General features: G+C 43.3%; 1 protein-coding gene across 5 annotated transcripts in view; it reads right to left on the bottom strand.

The window, feature by feature from the left end:
- Positions 1-302: 302 nt before the first annotated feature.
- Positions 303-23,854, bottom strand: part of LOC143170658 (ceramide synthase 4-like) — a 48,896-nt gene continuing 25,344 nt past the window's right edge. For all 5 annotated transcript variants that reach the window (XM_076359112.1, XM_076359117.1, XM_076359116.1 and 2 more), the window contains 9 exons: positions 18,904-19,021; positions 16,206-16,324; positions 14,015-14,072; positions 11,469-11,519; positions 7,823-7,915; positions 6,823-6,951; positions 6,483-6,589; positions 5,902-6,058; positions 303-2,269 (listed from right to left, as the gene is read on the bottom strand). In XM_076359112.1, the coding sequence (XP_076215227.1) occupies positions 2,078-2,269; positions 5,902-6,058; positions 6,483-6,589; positions 6,823-6,951; positions 7,823-7,915; positions 11,469-11,519; positions 14,015-14,072; positions 16,206-16,324; positions 18,904-19,021 (1,024 nt within the window). In that variant the 3' untranslated portion in view covers positions 303-2,077. The remainder of the gene's footprint in view (positions 2,270-5,901; positions 6,059-6,482; positions 6,590-6,822; positions 6,952-7,822; positions 7,916-11,468; positions 11,520-14,014; positions 14,073-16,205; positions 16,325-18,903; positions 19,022-23,854) is intronic.

Here is a 23,854-nt window from a genome sequence, read left to right as displayed (position 1 = left end):
TACCAAGTAAGCTGGCCCACCCCTAGGTCTAGTGTAGGGTGCCCCAAAGTGTCCCTTGTTCCAGGGCCAAATGCAGCTTTACCTAGTATGAGACAAATCAGGCAGCTGCAGTTCTCTACTGGCATGGCCCAGTATGACTGCATGTCCTGGGTATGCAACATCCTCTCCATGTGCGCTGCATGTGTATCGACCTTGGCAATGGCACCCATACACGTCTTCCTCATCACACATCCATCTATAAAGTGCAACTAGCCAGGTTACCTCCTGCTAGTTAAAGAAGTAGAAAAGACCCCAGACAATCAAACCTTTCAAAAGTAATTTATAAAGAACGTTTACATTCAGTAGTACAAAATTATATATAACCATCCCTCCTGAACACATCACCTGCAAAGGAGTGGCAAGATTGTTTACTCAGATTAAAGAAACATGACAGTATACGCAACATGTACTTCGAACTTCAAATTAGCTCAAGGTTTCAGAGACAAACTATCTTCAGCAAATATGAATTTAAATGATGATGCAGGAACAGATGCTCTCCTCCCAGAGCATGTTACTGCCCTGGAATCACCCGCACTGGAACCACTTTTTTCCGCTCTGAAATTATCCAATGTATTTTGACTGAAACCTAAGATGAACACATACAAGCTCAGATCAAAGCTCTCTCAGTCACATCTCAGGTGAACCGAATGGATGGCTGAAAACCCTCTTGTCCTTCTATGCTGTCACTTGCCTTTTAATTTTAAACATGTGCACCACCTCCTCAAGTCATTTCCTTGGTCCATGTCCCCCCCCCAGTTAGCATTAGCCCTTACTGGGAAGTGTCTGCATGGCCTTGGCAGTCTAAGTCCCTGCACTCATTACAGTGAATCTGTTTATACTTTGGTTTCATAGATTAATTGATCTATAAAACAGAAATTCATGTCATACTAATTTAACTCTTTTAAGGGATTACGGAATCCAAAGTCTAAGACTACACAGGTTATAAGATACAGGACATCTAAACAAACTGAATCAGAACTGCATCATGACTTCATGGACTACTGCTTTAAACTTGCTATTCTTGATACATCTAGACAAAGGCCCTGGAGTTAGAAGGCCATGTTAAAGCACTATTCCATAAGGTTCAGCAGATCTTCTCTGGATCCTTTTTCCTCCGAGGATAGGAGAAATGTATTCCCTTCTTGCCACAAGCTGACTCTGTAAACATTTCCCACTGTGCCAATCACACTAGGTGAAAACACAAGCACTTAATCAGTGTTGTCTTCTAGATTATCTAGTTTCTTGTCACCTCCCTTCTTCTGACTCCGCTTCCTTCCAAGACAGGTTTAAAGGATTACAGTTGAGACACAGCTGCCTGGATTTTCCAGCTCTTCCAACTATGATTTGGGTGGGTACTCTCTCCAATCTGGGCTTTTGAGTTCCTACCTTTGTGGCAGTAATGCTGACAACAGAAGGGACTGAGATCCATACCAATACAAAACTGGTCATACGGCACTCAGCAGCATTTCCTTTGAGAAGAAGATGTTTTCTCCTATGTCTTTCCAAAGCTTTCATTCCACTATGCTTAGTTTTAATTTTCTGAGTGTGTATGGGGCACCTGTCTTCTCAAAAGAGGTGTCCCCATATTAAGATTTAGTCTCACACTTATTTGTTAGCCATAATCATTAGTGGCAATGGGCCAGGGCCTCCAGAGGCTGATCAAGGCTAAACAGATTCCTACCAAATAACATTAGGTGGTTAAGACTTGACATTGCCAGAGTTTATCCACCTTTTTTTTTAAGTATTTTTCAAGATTAACACATTTAACAACAACTATGATACAGTCTAATACAAGACAAACCACTTTGATCCCTTTCTATCTGCTTCAAGGCTACAGCCTACAGTAAGCTTTTATTGAAGAAAGACCAAAAACTTCCTTCAAATATCACTGAGTATAAACACTTCTGTTTACAGGAAGCAGGAATTCAGCTATGATAGTTCAATTGCACTCCATTTTATCTACACAATGAGCAAAACTGTTTCTAAAGACAGTGGACTGGATTCATTAAAGACTAGATCAGAAGCACGTGAACAGTAGCTATCTTTCCTTGACATGGCCATTGGTGAGATGGGTTCTGTTGTTCAGTGACTCAGACCCATTCCTCTGGATATAATTGTTGCTTGTGACATTGCTGAAATACGTGATCCCGTTTTTCTCCTTTTCCCTAATATTTTCTCTTTCTTCATCCTTGTCACTTTCTTCTGTGTCACTTCTCATGTCCTTTTTCATCTACAGAAAAATGTAAGTGAGAAGCAATACAAACATAGAAGTCTGCACAAGATGCAGTGCTAGCTGAGCAACAGGCTAAACATTCATCTGCTATTTCAGCCACTTGCCTTTGGCACACAGTTCTACCGTGTCCTTTCAGCTTTTATACCACCTTTGGGAATAGATTATCTCCATCTCTTTGATTTCAGCCTCAGTGGAATCCTAGCTGTGATCCTAATCAACATTAGCAATTACTGTACAGGTTGAGAAGCTGCACCAAACCACAGATGCCCAGGACTGAGGAAAACCGTGTAAGACTGACAAGATCCACATTGCTGCTTTGGGCATCAGTGTGTGGAAGAAGGATGGGTGGAGGCAGTTAATCAAGCTCTTTTACATTTTCCAAAAGGGACAAGGAGATAGCTTCTGACCACACTTGGCCTGGGTGGCTGCAGGTTGAGCACACTGCTTTGGACAGTTTGAAAGCATATGCTTTCAAACAAACCAGTAGCTCAACACAAAGCCACTCAACTCTGATTACATTCAGTTTTACGTTCAGGTTTTTCCTCTTGCTATTGACTGAGAGATCTGTAACTCACTTTTGTAAATACTTAATTCATTGCTTTAAAAGGAAAATAAAGAAGAAACATTGTGATAAAAAGACAGATTAGAAGAAGCAGCCTAGCACTTGCTGGCTTCCCAGGCTGTTTCTACTCTGCAATACAAGATGCCAAAACTGGGGACAAATTCACGGTATCACACTCCTTGTTGGAAACAGTGCTCTGAGGGAACGCAGCAAACCCCTTCTGTGACCTGAGCTTTGGAAACTGCTCAGGGGCATGTCAGTTGCTGCACGGACACCTGTAGTCTCCATTTACTCTGTCAGTTCTTCTGGGGATATCTCTTGGATCATATTAAGAAGTCTATTTGGCCTGATGCTCTTTCTAGAGATCACTACACCCAAATGCAGACAGGATTTGTAAGAATCTAAACTTGCACTGAATTCAAACTGCCTCCAAGGACAATATGGGTAGGAGATGCTATCTTCTGTGAACAACCTGGACCTCATGTCATTCTGGAATGGGCAGCTCAGGAACTATGCAGCAGTCTTGATCTGCAGCATAAGGACAAATAGCAATCAATACTCCTGAGTTTATCTATTCATGGCCATAGAATGTGGCTGAGGTCTTAAACCTAGCAAGATTCACAAAGGAACCATATAGCTGCATGAATTACAACAATGTATCTCAGGTTGCCTGTATGAGGGAATGAAACTCGTACTTCAGGCTCTAGGCTGAGTTCTAATTACGGGGGATTAGGGGACATCATGTGAGAAGGTGGTGCAGATAACCCTGTAGCCAGAGAGGAAAACTGTGGAGATCAGAAAGGCCCATGAGAAGAATGTGAACTTCCGACTGGAGCGAGAATTTCATGGCTTTCAAAAAGGGGAGAATGTCCTGTATTCTTGCTGGTACTGCTTTGGGCTATTAAATATCATCATTGAAAAAGATCTGTTTAGGATGATTTTTCTTTGCTATTCACTGCTCAATATGGAAAGCTCTCAAATATATTTTTGCATCAAATGTGGCAGATGTTTTTTAGATAAAATAGGAAAAATTCTGGATGTGCTTCAGTATTTTTCTCCCTGATGGTTCATTTCTTTCTAATAAGGTTATTTATTACCTCATCATTTTACACTGTAATAACTGCAATGGTAATTCAGCCCACACTAGAATTAGGAAAACAATAAAAGGGCGTCTTCAGTTGCGTCTTCATTTTCTGCCCTGTGTGAAGTTTCTGTTTCCTAATTTGCAAGTAATTTGCTCTGTGCTTAAGTGAAGGCAGATAAAGAAAATGGGTACAATATGGATGAAGATGAGCCTTTAATACTTGTGCTCAGTTCCCATAAGACAGAATTTCCCAGTTGGATACTAATAAAACAACTCATCTTGGGCTATGAGGTCAACTCCCACAAGGCAGGGACTTGTTACTCCTGGACTGTGTCCTTGGCATGTGGCCAATCTAGTGCCATTAGGTAATGTCTTTGATTTTGGGAAGAATTTCATGCTGAGCAGCAGTTTGGTCTCACAGGAAATACTACAGGCTATGTTCAGAAAGAGTGGGATGCATTTCGCTTAAGTTTATACAGCTGCATCTCAGACATTCATCTAGGGTTGCTCTATGACTGATAGAGATGAACAGCACTACGTGGGTGCAATCTTGAATGGATTATGCTTTGGGCATGCCTGTTTACCTCTACTGCTACGAAAAGAGTCCAGACAGCTAGTTTAGACAGAAATATCTACTCTGTAGACATCTACAGCACTGTAAGACAATCTGTATGAAACATGTATTAATGATCTGGATGATGGGGCAGAGTGTATCCTAAGCAAGTTTGCTGAAGACACAAAACTGGGAGGAGTGACTGATAGACCAGAGGATCATGCTGCCATCCAGAGGGACCTTGACAGGCAGGAGAAGTGGGCTGACAGGAACCTTGTGAAGTTCAACAAGGGGAAGTGTGAAGTCCTGCACCTGGGGAAGAACAACCCCAGGCACCAGTACATGCTGGGGGCTGACCAGCTTTTCTAAGAAAAACTTGGAGGTCCTGGCAGACACCAAGCTGAACATGAGCCAGCAATGTGCCGTTGCCCCTCCTGGCCTGCATTAGGAGGAGTGCTGCCAGCAGGTCGAGGGAGATGATCCTTCCCTTCTATTCAGCACTGGTGAGGCCACAGCTGGAGTGCTGTGTCCAGTTCTGGGCTCCTCGGTACAAGAGAGACATGGACATACTGGAGAGCACCTCACATAGGAGGAAAGGCTGAGAGAGCTGGGACTGTTTAGCCTCGAGAAGAGAGGGTTCAGGGGGATCTTACCAATGTATATAAATACCTGAAGGGAGGGTGTAAAGAAGACAAAGCCAGGCTCTTCTCAGTAGTGCCTAGTGACAGGACAAGAGGCAATGGGCACAAACTGAAACACAGGAGGCTCCCTCTGAACATCAGTAAACAGTTTTTTACTGAGAGGGTGACCAAGCACTGGCACAGGGTGCCCAGAGAGGTTGTGGAGTCTCTGTCCTTAGAGATATTCAAAAGCTGTCTGGACGTGGTCCTGGGCAACCTACTCTAGGTGACCTTGCTTGAGCCAGGGAATATGGACAAGACTTCTAGAGGTACCTTCCAACCTCAGCCATTCAGTGATTCTGTGATCTCAGTAACACTATAATGAAAAATCCTGTACTATAAGGGAAGCACTTTTGCATTGGCCTCACCAATCGTGACAACTTTCTCTGCCTTGATTTCTTAGTTTTGTTACAAATGCAAATCATACTGGACCAAGTGTTGGGATCCTTACTCAGATGTCACTGGCTTTGTTCACAGAAATCTCCCCTGGAGTCCAATCCACATTTTTCTTGAATACAAGCATCAGCAGTGGACCCAATATTGCAGTGACTCATAAAAATTTTACTATTTTTTGGTCAACTTTCCCTAATAGTATTGAGTGTTCCTTTCACCTCACTGTTAGGAATGTACATGTATAATTTCACTAGAGCAAGAAGGAATCCATCCCAGATGAACCCTTGTGCTCCCAAGCAGTCTAGGTGGACCCTCCCTCCCCATGTGATGTACAGGGGACCACAAACTGATCCATACCGTGCCCTGGAGGATGAACTTGTAGACCATGTGAATAATTAGGCAGGACCAGAAGACATGGAGCAGCTGCAGAATTATCAGGAGAGCATTCACAAAGTAGTATCCAAAGAAGGGTTGGAATATCTCCATGGAGTAATAGTAGGTGTTATAGAGCACTCTGCAAGAGAGAGAGAATTGCAGTGGAGGGAAAGTGTGTTGTTAGTAGGGCCGTAATTAAGCCCCAGAAAGCTCTAGTTACGGAGGAAGTTTCAGGTCAGTCACCTCCTTCTTATATATAACACATATGAGCCAACTCTCAGTTCCCCACCAGAAATAAGCAGGGTAGAGCCATAGGCCGAGGACTCCTCCTCCGTAGTATACTTCAGGACTTTAAGACTACTCTATGAACTCCAAGGCAGACCACCCTAGTTTACCCCAAGGCAGGTGCAACAGCCATGTGACACTGTAGCCTATGCAAAGGGCAGGGACATATGCTCAAGGACTGAAAAACAAAGGCTGCAGCAAAAAAATCAGCATCCAGCTGAATTATCCTGTCTCTCAGAAGGCAGCTTTTCCATTTCCCTTGACTGCAGCAGACTCACGTGTAGGGGAAAATGACCAGGCGGCTGATGAGGAAAACAGCTGAGAAGATCATAAAGAGGCTGTCGCAAGTTTTTTTCCACTTCATGTAATTGAATATCTTAGTTGGCTGGAAGGAGAAAGAACAATAAAACAGAAGGCCAAGACAGTGCATCTGCACATGCTCCAGGAGGTTAATGAGCCAGATACGATACAATCTGCATGCGGGTAATAATGCCTCTTCCTGGCTCTCTGCAGGGCACCCTAGGCTGGGTCAGGAGATCAGTACTGAGTTATCTGTGAAACACCATAATGCTTGGCCCATACTGTGCTAGATCAAGGCATGTACGTTGTGGAGCTCACCTCTAGGAAGCAATCAGAAGCATCATGAATCACCATCACCAGTGTCCCAATGCGGATGTAATTGGCACAGTATGAGAAACTGATCAGGAAGATGGTTGCAGCATGATGGACTATCTGCTCCTTGAAGTCCTGATGAGAAAGGGGACAGCAGAGAATAAAATACATGATGCACCTTCTGTCCTGGTTAAAGCATGCCTCCTGCAGGTAGCAATGAAATCTCTCTAACCAACGATTAAGAAACCTCCCACTATAAGGTCTTAGCCATATAAGTCTTTTACCAAAACCATTCTAGAAATGTAAGCAACCAAGAGACCCAGGAATGAGGAGTTTATGGTGTAAACTGATCATCTCACAACAAAGAACACTCTCTCCCTCCACCAGTAATGGTCTGATGATGGTGCAAATCAGAAGACAGAAGAGTAAGAGCCTATGATTCAGTACAGACAAATTCAACATAAAGAAAGCTTCCTTTCTGTCACAAAGCAATGCCCATATCCATCTCTGCTCTGTGCCTACCTGTTTGCACAATCATCTCATACCCCCAGGCTCGCTGATGGAGACTCACAACCACCCTTTACTTACAAGGGTATACTCGCAGCCTCAATGCATGTGTATGCCTATGTAATCATGCAGCACCCTGTCTGTCGGGGCACTGGCACCTAGGAACACATGCAGCTTAACTGGCAGAGAATAATCTCTTCTGTCTCTATGATCACTGCAGCCTAGAAGAGTCTCAGAAGAGCAATTTTTAAGTTTGGATTTTAAGTTTGGATTGAGAACTCTGCAGTAGTTTGCACCTTTCTATATCAGGGTTTGTGTTCACCACTTCCCAGAGGAGAGGGAAGCCAGTGACTGGGAATGGAAATTCCTGGGAATGAGCAAGGACAGAGTCCCCCAAAACCTCAGACTAGCACTATACACGTGCTCTTGGAGATCACTCTCCTGAGTGTTCAGCTTGAGTCCTGTTTGTGTTTGATTCTTCCCTGAGGCTGCCACTCACCTTCCTCTTCACATCAAAGGGCAGGGTGAAGACTAGTGACCAGTAGAAGGAGAGCTCCAGCAGGTAGTACCAGAACAGGGATGGTTGGAGAGGCTGTGAGAGAGGGAGAGACAGTGAAATACCCATCAGATAAAGCAGAGCAAGGGCTGGAAGTGAAGACTCCTTCCTAGGCAAAAGAATATCAGACAACCAAACCAACAAAATTTGTTCTTGCAGCTTCCAGGGGGAAATAGTTCAATTGAACAACGTGGTTACTTAAATATCATTTGTACCGAGGCAAAAGCAAATAGCAGGGGAAATTCCACTTTGCCGCACCACGTGGAACATTTAGGGAACCACCGGGAAGATCTTGAATATTTTTAGGACTTCTTCAGCACTGTGCCGATTCCTGAGGAGTCAGTATAGAGCTTTAAAAACTATGCAAACCATTTCACTATGGTGAAATAGATAAGTAGTAGCTGAATAAATCATTCCCTTTTTAGGATGCAAGGAGATGCTTCAGGCACCTTGCACTCTATCACAGATTTTTCAGTTTAATCAAACTAATGGGGGGAAAGTGCAATCCCAGTGTGAACAGTAATCTGCATTCTTCCGGGTAATTTTTCTGGGGTTTTACAGCTGGAAAACTAAAAGCTTAGACCCACCCAGCAAGATATATACTATTTAACAAGTAATTTTTTGCTGTTGTGGCACTATACAGCCTCCTTAAACCTGAACCTACTTGATAAAAAAAAAAAAATTACTATGACTGAAGGGGCTTTGCCACTAGCATTTCCAAAGAATCATGGAGTATGGCGTTCCCAAATACCAATTTATTTGGGCTTTCTCTACCCAAAGTGTTGATTTATGGCCTTCATAGATTTTAGTTTGTTTTCCTTTGTAGCACCAGTGATTGGCCACAAGAGGCAGCACAGCTGGATGCACTGGTGCTACCAGGGGGGATATTAACATCTCCCAGGCTGGGATGTGCTCTTCGCACTCTGGAGGTTATCCAAACAGGAGCTCTGGATCAGAAGGGATTTTTTTCCCCCCAAAGATAAGATTATTTGGGAGAACTAGCATTTCTTTTCTCATTGTCTGTAGCACACGGCATGGTCTGTTTAGTAGAAATTGTATTTAATACATTCTGTGTTCCTGCTAATACACGTTTGTCCTTGACCTTTCTTGCTCTTTGCCAGTGGGACATTTCTAGCTCTGGTTTTGGTCTTTTCTGTTTGTTACAGATGTTGGAAAGTGTCTGTATTGGGTTTACATGGCCAAGTTTTGGTAGCGGGGGGGCTGCAGGGGTGGCTTCTGTGAGAAGATGCCAGAAGCTGCCCCATGTCCGACAGAGCCAGTTCCAGACAGCTTCAAGATGGACCCACTGCTGGCCAAAGCTGAGCCCATCAGAGACGGTAGTAGCGCCTCTGTGGTAACATATTTAAGAAAGGGTAAAAACTGTTGTGCAACAGCAGCTGGGAGAGAGGAGTGAGAATACGTGAGAGAAACAACTCTGCAGACACCAAGGTCAGTGAAGAAGGAGAGAAGAGGAGCCCACACTGGAGCAGGTCTTCTGGCAGGACCTGAGGCCCCACAGGGGACCCATGCTGGAGCAGTCCGTTCCTGAAGGACTGCACCCCATGGGAAGAACCCATGGTGGAGACGTTTGTGGACTGTCTCCTGTGGGAGAGACCCCACGCAGGAGCAGGGGAAGAGTGTAAGGAGGAAGGAGCGGCAGAGACAACGTGTGATGAACTGACCGCAACCCCCATTACCCATCCCCCTGCGCCGCTTGCAGGGAGGAGGTAGAGAAAATCAGGAGTGAAGTTGAGCCTGGGAAGAAGGGAGGGGTGGGGGGGAAGGTGGTTTTAGATTTGTTCTTATTTCTCACTATCCTACTCTGATTTGATTGGCAATAAATTAAATTAATTCCCCCAAGACAAGTCTGTTTTGTCCGTGATGGTAATTGGTAAGTGATCTCTCCCTGTCCTTATCTCAACCCACGAGCCTTTCATCGTATTTTCTCCCACCTGTCCAGCTGAGGAGGGGGGAGACAGAGCGGCTTGGTGGGCACCTGGCAGCCAGCCACAGTCAACTGACCCCAGTGTGCTGTTATGATGACTTGGATTGTTTTTGAAAAGACATGTACTCCAAATGTACAGCACAGGGCGCAAGGACCCGAGTGATCCTTTTAGTCTTACATTCCTATTCAAGCACCACCTGTTTGTATGGTTTGACTTTTACACTGAACTACAGATTTGCCCCTAAAATTTTTGCCTTTGAGCAACAGCGGATTGTTTGGAGACTCGGCTTGAAAGATACTACCTCATTCTTCACTCATTTGTTCCATTATGTTTCCTGTGGCTCACACTGTTAAAATTGTGCGTTACATTTCCCTTTATGGGTTTGCAACGTCGACGTACAGTCATGGGGTCTTGCTCTAACTTTGACTGCCAGACCAAAAAGCCTTGGAACATAGGCAGTCTTGACTTCGTCTTGGTACTGGGATCAAGTTTCCTTCAGCCTCCTCTTCAACTAATGAAAAATTTTATTTCCTACCCAGGAAATTCTAGTACTGTAAAATCCTGTGGGAGCTCCCTGCATGATAATACAGGAGATTACTATCCTGCTAGAAACACTTAGCAGCTGCTCTCATAGGAGAGAAGAACCTCTTCCAAAGTTGAAATCAGATTTTTCACTTTAATGAAATTTAGCTCTCTTTACTATGTCTGCTGTGGCATCCACAGCAGTGTGATATAGGAAGGCTCCTGCTATAGAATAGGCAACAGTCGTCTTCTCTAGAGAATTCAGAGCACATAAAAACGTAAGGGGAAAGGCAGAGCAGGCAATAGCTCCTGTGCTCAGTGGGTGAAGCCCCTTTCTAAGTCTTTCAACTTGTGAAGTTACAGGAGTAGGAATAGCAAGGGAGACAGCCAGGCAAAAAAGTACCTGGCTTTTGGTTGCTATCTTTGCTCCTTGTGTTGATGAACAAGGAGCAGATTTTGTGCCTAGCTGGCAATTTTCATTGAGGTTATTCTGGTCTGGGCTGATAAGAGATGTACGCTTTTCAACCCACTGGACAGCTTCTCGTAATGCTGTTGTGAAAAAACTCAAGAGTATACATTATAAAACTGTAAAAGAGCATCCTCTGAACTTAATGGGAATGATGCTGTATTGCTACTGGCCATACTATCAGTTCCACTGGGAAACAAACTCCTTGGGGAGCACTGTGGACACGATTCTTCAGTATAGCTGAAAGTACACAGCATTCAGAGCATGTCCTCTGCTCTAGATACTCTCCACTGAAGTCTTCACTACTTCTCCTCAGGCAACGTGTCCTTCTCTGGCCTCAATCTCTTCTACAAATTAAACAACCTTGGAGCATTCCCATTTTTCAGTTTCTTGGCTCACCTGGCCAGAACTCTCACTTTCCCTTTACTTCTGCAGTCTCCTCCTGCTTTCTTGACTCATCCTCTATTGTGTTTAGATTACACTAGATACAAAGACGTTCTCCCTTGATGAGGATCTGGCTTTGAATTCTTAGGGCTTGTGAGTCTGAATTTAATGCAGTGCCCTCTCTTTTGTCACTAATATAACCTGATTTTCAAAAGATATCAAAAGACAATACATGATTTATAACAGCAATTTTCCCTCTTGCATGACTCACCTGTTGTGGATATCCTGTCCAGCACTCTCTGTGGTCCCAAAGCCAAGGCTTCTGGAAAGAAAATGCAACATGAATGTGAGAATGGCAGAGGAATTCTCTTATCAACTGTCTAACTCCTTTAGTTTGTTACTGCTACAGACTTTGTTGCGTTTTATTACAGGCAGAGCTGGTCACACTGTCTGGAATTCAGTTGCCAAGAGATTTCCACTACAAGAACTTGCAGTTGCTTGAGACATTGCCAATTTGTGGCTATTGTGCTGAAATTTCATGTGCTGTTTAGCCCAGTCCCAAATAAAATAGCTCAGGGAAGATTTCTACCAACTTGTTGCAGCCTTCTACAAGTTTGGGTGGTGATGGTTATGTTTTGAATATATTAAAATATTCTTACAACTATTTGATTAAGAATCTCTGTGGTTTGGACAACAACACTTAAACATGGTAAAGAGGCTGAAAACTTGTGTGTCAGGAACGTGTTTCTTCCTCTAATGGTGAGGATCATGCTTCAGTCTGTTAAGTAATGAACCTGTGAAAAGATGAAGTGTGAAAAGATTCACACTTAATAGAAAATTGGTAGTTTAGAACTTGGCAGCTTCGAAACTTTCATAGAAACATGGCAACTGAAGTCCCCAAAAGTTCTTCCAGCATGGAGCTGTGCCCAGATTTGACCAGAGCAAGCACGTCCTAGAGCATACAGTGATGGAACATATTCTATGTCACATCTGTAAGGGTAATTTTCTCTAACAGTTCTACAAGGCTCCAGATATCAGAGCTAAGAGCAAGACGACAACATTTCTCCTTCTCTCACTGAGCACCTGCTGGTGCATGAGCAATATGGAAGGGAAGCAGGAAGCAGTAGTTTTTGCGAGCAGTGGTAATTAGGAGTAGACACAGCCTCCTCCTGGCTGGGAGTGGGGTTGGGAGTAGGATTTACCGCAAATACAGGTACAGAACCAGGAGAGATGTGTGATAGAGAATCAGAGAGGACAAAGCAAAAACTCTGAAAAAACTATGGCACACTGTGTTACCTAAACTAGAAAGGAGCCCCAGATCCCTGAATGTCATCATTCCTCTACTCTCAGCAAGTAAAGCTGTTTTCTGGTGGCCTATTGTGAGATAACTTTCTATTGCTACATGCTATTTCACTGACTCATGGGGCAGAGGTTTTGCCATCAGTCTAAAGCTACTAATACAGAATTTAAACATTTGCTTTTTTCTAAAGAAAGAAGGGTGTTTCACAAAAACAAATGCATGTTAAAATACTACTCAGATTACAAAGTAAACACACAAAAGTCAGGAAATGTCACATGCAAATACACCGTCACATTAATTCTTTGTTCTTCTTTTTAATGTAGTTATTTTGGTACAATTTTAGATAACAGAATAACATGCTATTTGCTGCAGGATCTAGAGCTGTTGCCCGTAGGACAGATGCCTCCTTTTTTTGTGAAAATTGGAAGATGTACTGAACAAAGAAAAGACTTTCACAAAAAGTGAAGATGATCTTGCATTCCTAGAATGGTCAGATAACATGCAGAAGAACAGGATTTTGCCCCTTATGTTGCCACAGGGCTCTTGTACTATGCTAAGCAGGTCATCCATACAAACATGCATAGCTGGCCTCAAAGAATAGCCTTCTATTTTGATGTTCAGATCCACAAAACACTGCAGTTGGGATTTAGACACCTTCACTCCTCTGCTAGCTCATCCTGTAATCCTCATACTCCTAGAGTACCTTAAATTCTGACCTGAAAGTCAGTGTAAGTTCAAAAGTTCTTCACTTATTACAATAACGAGAAGTTACAAGCATAGTTTGTGCCTGCTGTCCTGGGATCTGCAGGTTTTCCATTACTTAACCCCTCAGAAGGTGCTGGTGTAGAAGACTTTTGCAAAGCTCACCTAAGGAATCGGATTCAGCAAAAGAGCCAGGGGAACCTTTAAAACACAGCCAGAGGATGATCAGTACCCCTAGTCCCAGCTTAGTGACCACAGCTCAGTGATTAGAGCATATGCATGTCTTCTATTACCTCTTCTGCCTGTTGAGGCAGTTCAATTTGTATCAAGAGAACTCATTATTTATCAAATCAGAGAAAAGGCAGAGGCATGAGCCTGAACCTCTCACACCTTGGGTAAGGAAAAGAAAATTAATAAATGATTAAATTGCAGTCCATGCTCCAAGGGAAGCCTGAGTTTTTTACCTTAAACAGGTATTGGATACAACACATAAACAGGCCCTGCAGCTTCCATCTCAGGTAAGTGTTCTATCTCCTGCCCCACAGAAATTTATTTTTACACAATCCTAATTGCCTTCTGCTTTGCCAGAAGAAGAGGAAACCTCTTGGTTTTGAGTTGGAGTTTTTAAAATAAGCATGGTCCAATATGTTTGTGGTCTCATTAAGTGTGCTGTGCAGAGGATACACACTGACCTGGTGGGAAAACCTCTATAAGAAGGTCTGAAAGGACATGTTTGACATGTTTGACAACAAAATCTGCCATTCTTGCAGGCACTGGCTAGGTAGAACAGCAGGTGGCACTGCTGGTGTACTCACATCGTACAGGACAGCAAGTCCAGTGAAGAAAGAAGTGATGTAAAATGTAAACCTCCAGCTACAAACAAACAAAACAAAGTATGTTAGAATTCCATTCATTAACCACCAAGCTGCAATTCTGTGTATCAATCACACTCATTCAAAGAATGACACTATTAAGGCAAAGACATACATTAATACGTTCAAGGTTTGCCCAGATCATAACAGGAGTGGCTCTTTGCATGTCACTAGCACATTCAACAGACTTCACAAAGAGCAATTCTTCTGCTTTAGAGATGGCAGAAAATACGAGAATCCTGCTGACTAAAATCACTCAGATAATCATCCCAAACCTTCCCAGCACTAGCAGATGCATTTGTAAAAGTCAAACAATGCCAATCTCTCTTTCTAGGCTTTTGGAGATTAGGCATGCTAAATTCATGATCATGTAAAGTAATTAATTACTGTCATGTTTGGTCTCAGTCAAGAGCTGGTAATGATTTACCCACATTAAACCCACACAGAGGTACCTATGAACTGTTTGCCAAGTTCAGTGGACAGAGGCAGGTCACACTGAATATACACACATATAGTAAGGAATGAGGGGAATTTCTCCCCAACAGAATAAACAAGCTGATAAACTAAACTCAGGAAATCTTCAAAGCAGTAAAACTGTCTAAACCAGTCCTTGAATTTCCAAAAATCTCCATAACAAATCAGAAGTAACTACATTTTGAGAGAGAGAGAGACTCCACCTGTCAATGAAACCCCCAGGAGCTCCAAGAGAGATATAAACTGTACAAAGCTACTACATCACATTGGAAAGACATTCTTTCTACAGACTGCAAATGGTGACAGAGGGCAGGTGGAAGGACACCATCCCCAGTGAGTTGAGTCAGAAAAATATTTACTGTTTACTATTTACTGTTACTATTTACTGTAAGTCAGCTGAGTGCAGGGAGAACTAGATTTCATCTTGATGGAAGCAGATTAAGCGTGGTTGCTTTACAACTCCTTGTTCACAGATTTTGTAACTATTTCTAACTGCAACTATCTGGAATATTATAAATAAATAATACACATCCTTTTTTTTTTTTCTTTTTCAATTAGGGTTTTTAGGCAGGGGTTTTGAATTAGAGGTTGAGTGCTAAATGGAGCATGAGGTGATTAGCTCAAAGTTGATGCCTACCCTATGGATATACACTTTTAGACAGATGAATAGCACTGCAGGTATTTAATGATTTCTTTCACCTCTGTGGCTTTCCTGGGAGAACCTACTTCCTTACACAAATAGCAGAGCAGCCACTCATAAGTAAAGCATTTCAACCAAATTCGGGAGAATCCTTCTTTTCTGTGGAAAACTCAGCCAGGACTAACATTCACAGAACTGGCTGATGTGCGATTTATTTTGTGCCTCCACATAATAAGGAGGATTTCCACACAGCTGTTTCCAGGAAGAATTTTGCTCTTTGGAAAACACAAGCTTTCACATAGGCCCCTTTTTCTGCCACTATAAAAGGATGCTGGCTTTTGACTTTCAGGATGCTGAAGTCAATTGACAGCAGAACACAATCTAGCCCGCTGCCTGTGACTTTTTAAAGCAACAGCGTGCAGAACAGTTGCAGAAAAGATGCTGCAGAAGGAATCAGCTTGCGGTGAAGCAAAGGGAAGTCATGGGAAAGGCAACAGAAAGGCTGACTGTTTTGGAGGCACCGAAAGCAAACCAGCAAGGAGCAGTAAGATGCGAAACAATAGGGAGTTTTTCAGGTACAATTGTGTTTCAAAGCACAATGCCAGTCTTACAAAGTCAGAAACAGAGGCCCTATAAGGAATAAACATGAGACAGGAGTAAAAGGAGACTTGGGAGTGAAAATAAAGGGGAAAAGCAAGGAATGTTTCAGTAACAGAGAAGCAGCAGAGAGTTGCAGAAGAATCAGGTGGGGCAGGGAAGACCCAGGATGCTCTCTGCGCAGGGTGGAGAGCAAGTGGGGAGGCGGTGGAGCTGGGATGCTCTCTGCATAGGGTGGAGGGCAGGCGGGGAGGCAGCGGAGCTGGGATGCTCTCTGCGTAGGGTGGAGGGCAGGCGGGGAGGCAGCGGAGCTGGGGTGCTCTCTGCGTAGGGGTGGACGGCAGGCTGGGAGGCAGTGAGCTGCTTGCAAAGCTAAGCTCCAGTGAAAGGCCCCTGCTGCTTATGGCTTGTGCTCCTGCTCACCAGGCCTCGCAAAACTTCTTCGTCAGGCTGGGTCGGTCTGTGTTCCTCCGGTGCCGGAACCACCTCTCCACCTTCCTCACCGGCAGGTCGCACTGTTTGGCTAAACTGATCAGCTCACCCTGGAAAACAGGTGAGGCAGCAGGGTTCAGATCCGGGTTCAAAGGTCAGAAGGGGTGATATGGGCATCTCGTCTGACCCACCAGAGAGCCCAGCTGGAGGCTGCTGGCAAGCCCAATCTGTTCAAACTAAGGCATCTTTCAGAAAGCTGTCTTAGTCTAAAGACCTCAGATAGTAGAAAAACTTTCCATTCCCCCTGTAAGCAACTGGTTATTCATGTTAAATGTTGAAACTTTACGTTTTTTATGTGAACTTTCCCAGTTTCTACTTTCAAACTCTGGTGTCATCTCCTCACAGAAGTTTGTTGTCGAATCACTTCCTCACCTTGTCTTCAGGGACTGCATCCCTTAAATCTATCACTCCAAGAAAGAGTTACTGCAGCTTAAATAATTGCTAAAGTTCTGCACCTAATCTTGTCATGCCTTTCAGCATTCTGATGCAGTATCAGCCAATAACCTGACTGACATCATGAGCAGAGGCAACACCATTCTCCTACCGGATATTCTCCTGTTGTGGTAAACCTGTAAGGGATAATTTTTCAATAGATTACCCACAGAAATCCTGCAATTACCTTCCTTCTTGTCCTTAGGCTCTTAAAGAGTTTGGCATGTGATGTGAAAAAAGTTTGTCATGTTTTATATTCCTTCTGGAAGTGTCACCATGGATAGCCTTATTTTTTAAGTAAAGCAATAGTTTTTCATGGAATGCATTTACGTTAATGGTATCATCTGAGAGTGACTTATATTGTCTGAGCATGTTGTACAAAGGTATGCTCATTACCAATTTTCAGATTTGCTTCTTTCCACTCTTACTTAGCGACTTCTGTTCCTGTGGTGGAGACAAATGGAGACACTAATTTATATTCTCCAGCTGCTCCATAATATGGAATTCCTCCCAAGGAGAAGGCTGCTGAGAACAGCAAAATCTCATCTTGTATTGGACAAGTAAAAACTGACTCATAAGCAGGTGTCTGAGAGCTGATGGGAGAGGGAGGAAGCTAGAAGACTGGCTGAGGTGTAACCAGTGAACAGAGAGAGCAAGGCAGCAGCCCGTTGCACCATTCTTGCTCCATGTCAGGAGTCTTGTGGTGAGGATATGCTCCAGTATCACAGATTCTCTGGGATAAAAGTGCCAGCTTCAATGTAGGTGCAGGGAGACCTGTGGGGAAATCCTGCTTGCAAAGCTAGGCCTTGAGTTAGATCTCTGTGACAGGAGTCACTGAGAAATGTGCGGATTTCAGACAGACAGGCAAGAGGAAGGTCAGGGACCACCATACTGGCAAGTGTTCCTGAGAACACTCCTTCCCACTGCTGGGGAGAAAGGCTGGCTGCGCAACCCAGATGAATGCCTGCATTTTAATTTTAGCCACCATTCTTTTACTTTTAACTTGGTACTGAATGTCCTGGGGCTCCACATGCCCCACTGCAGTATGAACCATGCCGCATCAGCCTTGTCAAGGCAGCAACATGTTCGCACTAGGACTGCCCCTTGGGACTGGAACCCCAGCCCCCTGCTCATACATCCTTGGTAAGGGTTAACAGCTATGGCTTGAAGGCCAAGAAAGCCTGCAAAAAGGAGCTGAAAGAAAATCTGATTCCTTTCCCTACCACAGGGGTCACATCCAGGGACTTCACTGACAAGGTTAAACCCTAATACTGCCTGACAATTCACAATCCTGCCACTGGCAGCAGCCATTATAACTCTGGATTATCCTGCCAAGTTCTTCAAGATCACTCTTTTTCTCTCTCATGGCAAAACTACCCACCATTTCTGTTTGCAGTTTTCTGACGCTCCTTACAATCTCTGTGATGACAGCCAAGACTTAAGCTGGCTTCCTGAAAGGCCAATCTCAAACTCATGGATTGCACAGCAACAGAATGACCCACCCCAGAACTGGGAGCATCAAGCAATTCATGCCTGCTGAGCCGCGAGGACTAGCCACATGGGAGTCAGTTCAAGGCAGCTGATGTGACAGGGATTTGCTAATATATGAAAAGAAGCCATTACAGAATCACAGAATGGCTGGGGTTGGAAGGGACCTCTGGAGGTCATCTGGTCCAACCCCGCCTGCTCAAGTAGAGCTACCTAGAGTCGGTTGCCCAGGACCATGTCCAGATGGCTTTTGAGTATCCCCAAGGATGGAGATTCCACAACCTCTCTGGACAACCTGTTCCAGGTGCCTGGTCACCCTCACAGTAAGAAAGTGTTTCCTGATGTTCAAACAGAGCCTCCTTGTGCCATGTATAAGGCAAACACAAGAGGGAACAGGAGTTGTCATTATTTCCTGTGGGAGAACAGTTTCTTGTCCATAGAAGCTTGGGGTTTAATTTTTTTTGAATGCTACCTATAGAAAGCTGCTATTCCCACATGTTCAGAAGCAGAAGTGATAGCTGATGGCATTTGCAGAATGATCCTTGTGGCTGGCTGGTGTCAGGTGGCCAGTGCTATAGTGGTTCCTGCTGCTTTGTTGAGTTTCCAAATATGAGTGGCATTACCAAACTTCAGGATTCCAAATGTGATTTTATTTGGCTAAAGACACAAGGGCTAAATCTAGAGGAAAGCAAAGGCAGAAAGGACTCACCTCTTCAGGGTTCTTGCAGCGTGTACTGTAGAATGTTTCCAGCATGGGGTTGGGCTGAGCTTTTGGTCTCTGCTTGTCTCTCACACCCAGTTTGCTACTGAGGGGCAGGGCTATGGCTCTGTAAAAGATAAAGGTTCAGCCAAAAATAGAACAGTGATTTCTGACGTTGCAGCGCTGTTAAAACATGATGTAGTACACAACAGCTGCCTCCATTTTGAATCTAAGCACAAGTATCATGTCAAGCAGCTAGATAAAGAAACTGAGAAGAAAAAAACCCAAACTTACAGCAGAAAGGGTGGGACTTGTATTCTACTGTCCTGAGCTCTGTGCTGTAATATCCAAAATTACATGAGGTTGGGAAATGCTATATCCTGCTTTGTCAACTTCTGAATCCACCGTGCTTGGGTGTCCGGGATTATGGCACGAAGCCCAGGCTTGCAGAGACAGCCATGATACCTATCATTGATCTCTGGTTTGCTTGCAGCTTACGCAGAGTACCACATTGATGATAAGGCCTAAATGTTGTTCACTGCTCGATCTAGAACACTGAACATACATAACATCCACTTGAACTAAGGACTCGGCTCAGGATCAAGAGGGAAGCTCTATCAGATGTGTGGTATTAACGCAGAAGAAATGTCCTGCTGAAACAAGAGGCCACTTGGTCTTTACTGGAGTAACTTACTTCCATTTTTCCTAATGCAAATCAAACATTGGTTGTAAAATAAGGACATAGCAACTAGAAACCTAGTCACAAGGAATGCATATTTACGCTAGCTGTGCATCTTCAGTCTTTCACAGTGGAACAATGCAAAGAACAAAAATCTGCATAAATAGAAAAAAGTTATCAAGGGGTAACAAAACTGAGCTCAACAATTCAACTCCTCCACTACCAACACTCTCCTCTCCCTTGGCAGTAGGAAACAGCCTCATCAATGGTGTGAAGTGAGGTCCTGCATGGACACTGCACGAACAGGAAACTTGGCAAATCAATGTTTTTAAAAAAGGCCCAAATTAACTGCATCCTCCTTGAATTTCTAGAGAATTAGTTGTTCCTTATTAATCACTACCTTTTACACACTGCCACTGGCATGCAATTAGTCTCATTAGAAAAAAGAGCAGACTGTCTGCCTAGAAGCACTTTTCAGCACTGTTGCTGAACACCAAAGACGCAAAATCTCTGGAAAACCTTATCTCTGCATTTTGGAGTAGAATTTTTTTGCTTAAGGTGCTAACAGCTTCCCTGAACAGTTATTGGGTTATCAACTGTAAACTGGTGTTGAGGGTATGAGCTGACGAGTACCATGCAGAGGAATGAGCGCTGAGACCCAAGCCTGCTCTGCCTGGTCAGTCTTCATGCTGTTCAGGCAGGTCCTCTGATCAGTTAACCCTAATGATTCAGGCACAGAACAAGATTTCTTTTTTTTTCTTTTTTTTACTTCGCAGCAAAAGCTGCGGAAGCTACTTCACTATGTAGGTGTTTAAAGATGTTTTACTTAAAAATAGTATGGGATATATTTATGACTGTCATTATATGGTGTGGTTGCCTGTGGTCTCTTCTAGCCATACAGCCTATACTCCATATATGCATGTGCTTAGGGACTATTCTAGACCAAGCATCCTTCCAGAAGGGTCTTTTGGAAGTTTTCTTTTCAAGAACCTGTTTCTTAATTTAATTAACAGGTATCAAAAGCAATTTTATAAACAGACCACCTACCTAAGGAATGTTGTAACTTCTATTACATTAAGGCACAAAACACAAAATGGTTACACATTTTGCTCACTCATGTAACAGCTGATTTCCACCTTTCTTTTGCACAGCTAGCCCACCAGCCTGTATATCACTTGTTCTTTTTCATCATCTCTGGAAATTCCTTTGACATCACTGGCTACAGGAATGTTCAAAGATGTACCAAGACGAATGAAAAAGATGTGTTTCTACCATGAGAGAAGAGCCAGGGGTAAGTGTGCTTGCTAGCTACTTTCCAACAAGACACATAGTTAACGCAAAAGCTATGTGTAAGCGTTGATTAGTTTCAGTGAAATTCAGCAGCACCCTGGCACTGCTGCAGCCGGCAGACTGCTGGATGGCAGAGGAATGTAGCCATCATCGGGAATTTTGGTTTTTAGCTCTGATTGCTCTTAAGATATGTTTCAGTTATATCTTACAATTTGTTTAATATCAAAGGGGTTAGCAGTGACATTAGACCAGCAGGTCCTGTGTTAAGAACAATGACACCGTATTTCAATGATATCCATAACTATACCGAAATTGAGAAAACATTTACCTTAAGCTCTGCACTAGGTCTTCGTTCTTATAGTAAGTGGTTCCTTGAAGCAGGCCTGATCTTTCTTTTTTAAAGGTAAGTCATTCGATACAAGCTCCTCTGAAGAGGAAGATGTAATCAAGTTCTGTTGTTGAAGAACCACCTTATTGCAGCTTCTTATCAGTCCACACTGGGAACTGAAAGGTCTGAAATTTTCCAGACAGATTAAAAGAAAAGAGAATGTTTCTGCCAGGTGTCAGGGCAGCTTAACAACAAGTTTTTTATTGAAAAACTATTTAAACTATCCTGACTGATTTCTTAATTTTGTTTAATCCCTGTCTTCTCTCTCTTTCCTGCTGGTTTGTTATGGTCATGGCATAAAATCTTACTGTAACAGAAAGAAGCCAGTTGCAGTTGATGAAGACAGGGTGTAATTAACCAAAGTTACAATTCCTTTGTTGTTGAGGCTTTGGGTTTAACCATGAATTATGGGACCAGTCCTACTTTTATGATCATCATTGGGAAATCAAGCCCTGAAATTCTTCCTAAGAGACGTTTGTACATGTTGGATGTACGCTCTGACTCAGTTTTCAGTTAAATCTTGTTCCAAGCACAACCCTAAGAGCATGATGCTTGTATTGATTTCAACATCACAGATTCATCGTCTCAGTTGCAGGGACGATCTCATCATGGCAGTTTATCAGCCCTCTGGAAGACAGAAGGAGAAGGTCTGAGGACTAAACTGTACCACTCGCCACAGCTAGGTAAGGCAAGGTACAGTCAGTGAGATGATTCTCATCTCAAGCCACCTTCTTCATCAGTGAGCTTCTCTCACTTCACAGTTTACATGGAAAAGTTCACACTAAGGCATTTTATTCAGTAATCACCAAAGAACAAACTGTCTTGTGCGAAACCTGCTGAAGTTGAAACTAAATGGATTAATCATGAAACGGCATAAATTGATACTCCCCCACCTTGCAAAAGTGGGCTACATGCCTTCTGCAGAGGCTTTCAGAGTTAGCGTGAGATACAAGAAATAATTTAACTTTGAAGGGTGGTGGGTTTTTTTTCTCCCACAAATGTTTTTCAGTTTATAAGGGTGCCACTCTGCAAATATCTTCTAGTACTAAGAAATGCAGAACCAGTGACAGCAGCAACCAGAACTTCTATTCTTTGAACTGCACAATCTCTTCATGCTTCTTTTGGCAGAGGGCTATCCCTATGCTCCTGGAATAGCCTCTACCTTCTCTTGCTTACAGGAGAATGCTTCACATCAGTTAAACTGACTGCTCCGTTTGATACAAGATCTCAAGTCGCTACAGTGATACTGTCCAAACTGAGTCAAGTCAGTTCACAGTTTTAAATTAAATACTACAACGTGTCCCACATCTTTGAACAAAAAAACCTGCCTATAGGACCTAACAGAAGTTGTTTTCAGATACTTCCTGATTATTGATCAGCAACAAAAGTCTGTGCAAAATGAATTTCAGAAAGATACATTTCAAAATAAAATACTTGAAAAGGGTGTCCTATCTTTCTTGTGGTTCTGAGTTCAAGCATCTGTTTCCTGCAAATCAACAGTATCCCTTTCTTTTAATGTACAACACATGGCTCACATACTGTCGCAACCCTCCTAAGAAGAGACCTCATCTTTCTGACTAAAATCCTCCTCTAGTGCAATTTGGGAACTATTTGGATTCAAATTCACTGACATTGGCTTTCAGTTCCCCAACATCCAAAAATCATGGGTCAAATCCAAAAATCAGATGATTAAATTGGATGTAAATTCTGTTTTACAACTTTCTGCTTTACTATCCCTCAAAGCACTTCAGTTTCCACATTTTCCTAACCATACAGGCAAGAAACACTTTGCAATAGAAGCTGTGATTCCTTCACAATCATAGCACTCCAAGAATTTGATTTTTACAGAAAAGAGTCTCAAACGTTATAGGACTAGAAGAGAAGCTGACATCCCTGCTTGCAGGCTTATGTCAAGGGAAAAGTTCTGCTAAGGTATACAGGTGCTTAAAATCAGGCTCCAAGTTATGGGTGCAGGACATACCTCCTACTCACAAGCACAATCTGGAAACATCAAAGGGGAGAGGTTCCCAACTTCTAGATCCTCTCTTTTGTCAGGACATCATTACTTACCTCCCCCAGCACCTGCTTCAGTATTGTGGCAAAGAATAGGAGCACAGCAGCCGTAACAAGCTTTCTGCTCTCCAGCACTGAATGCCCCGTTTTCCCACCTTCCCCAGAGCAAACTGGCTCACACAAGAGTTGCTTCACCGAGGTGTGAGCTGTTTCTTCTCCTCCAGGGCTGCACCCACAACCTCCTCAGCTCTCCCAGGCCCCAGCCAGATACTGCATGTCCTCTTCCCACAGCCACCACCTAATCCACAGAATAACTGGTTGTTAAAAAGATGTTGCTGTCTCATTTTTTCCCAGTTCAGCCAGCAGGTTCTCCTTGGAAAATCATAGAATCATAGCATCATTAAGGCTGGAAAAGACCTCTAAGATCATCGAGTCCAACCGTCAACCCAACACCACCATGCCCACTAAACCATGTCCCTAAGCGCCTCATCTACACGTCTTTTAAATACTTCCAGGGATGGGGACTCAACCCCTTCCCTGGGCAGCCTCTTCCAATGTTTAACCACTCTTTCAGTAAAGAAATTTTTCCT

The sequence above is a fragment of the Aptenodytes patagonicus genome, chromosome 25, assembly GCF_965638725.1.
Source record: "Aptenodytes patagonicus chromosome 25, bAptPat1.pri.cur, whole genome shotgun sequence".
Lineage (NCBI taxonomy): Eukaryota > Metazoa > Chordata > Aves > Sphenisciformes > Spheniscidae > Aptenodytes > Aptenodytes patagonicus.
Note: the sequence above shows the minus strand (reverse complement) of the source record. Positions and strands in the feature narration are given on the sequence as shown.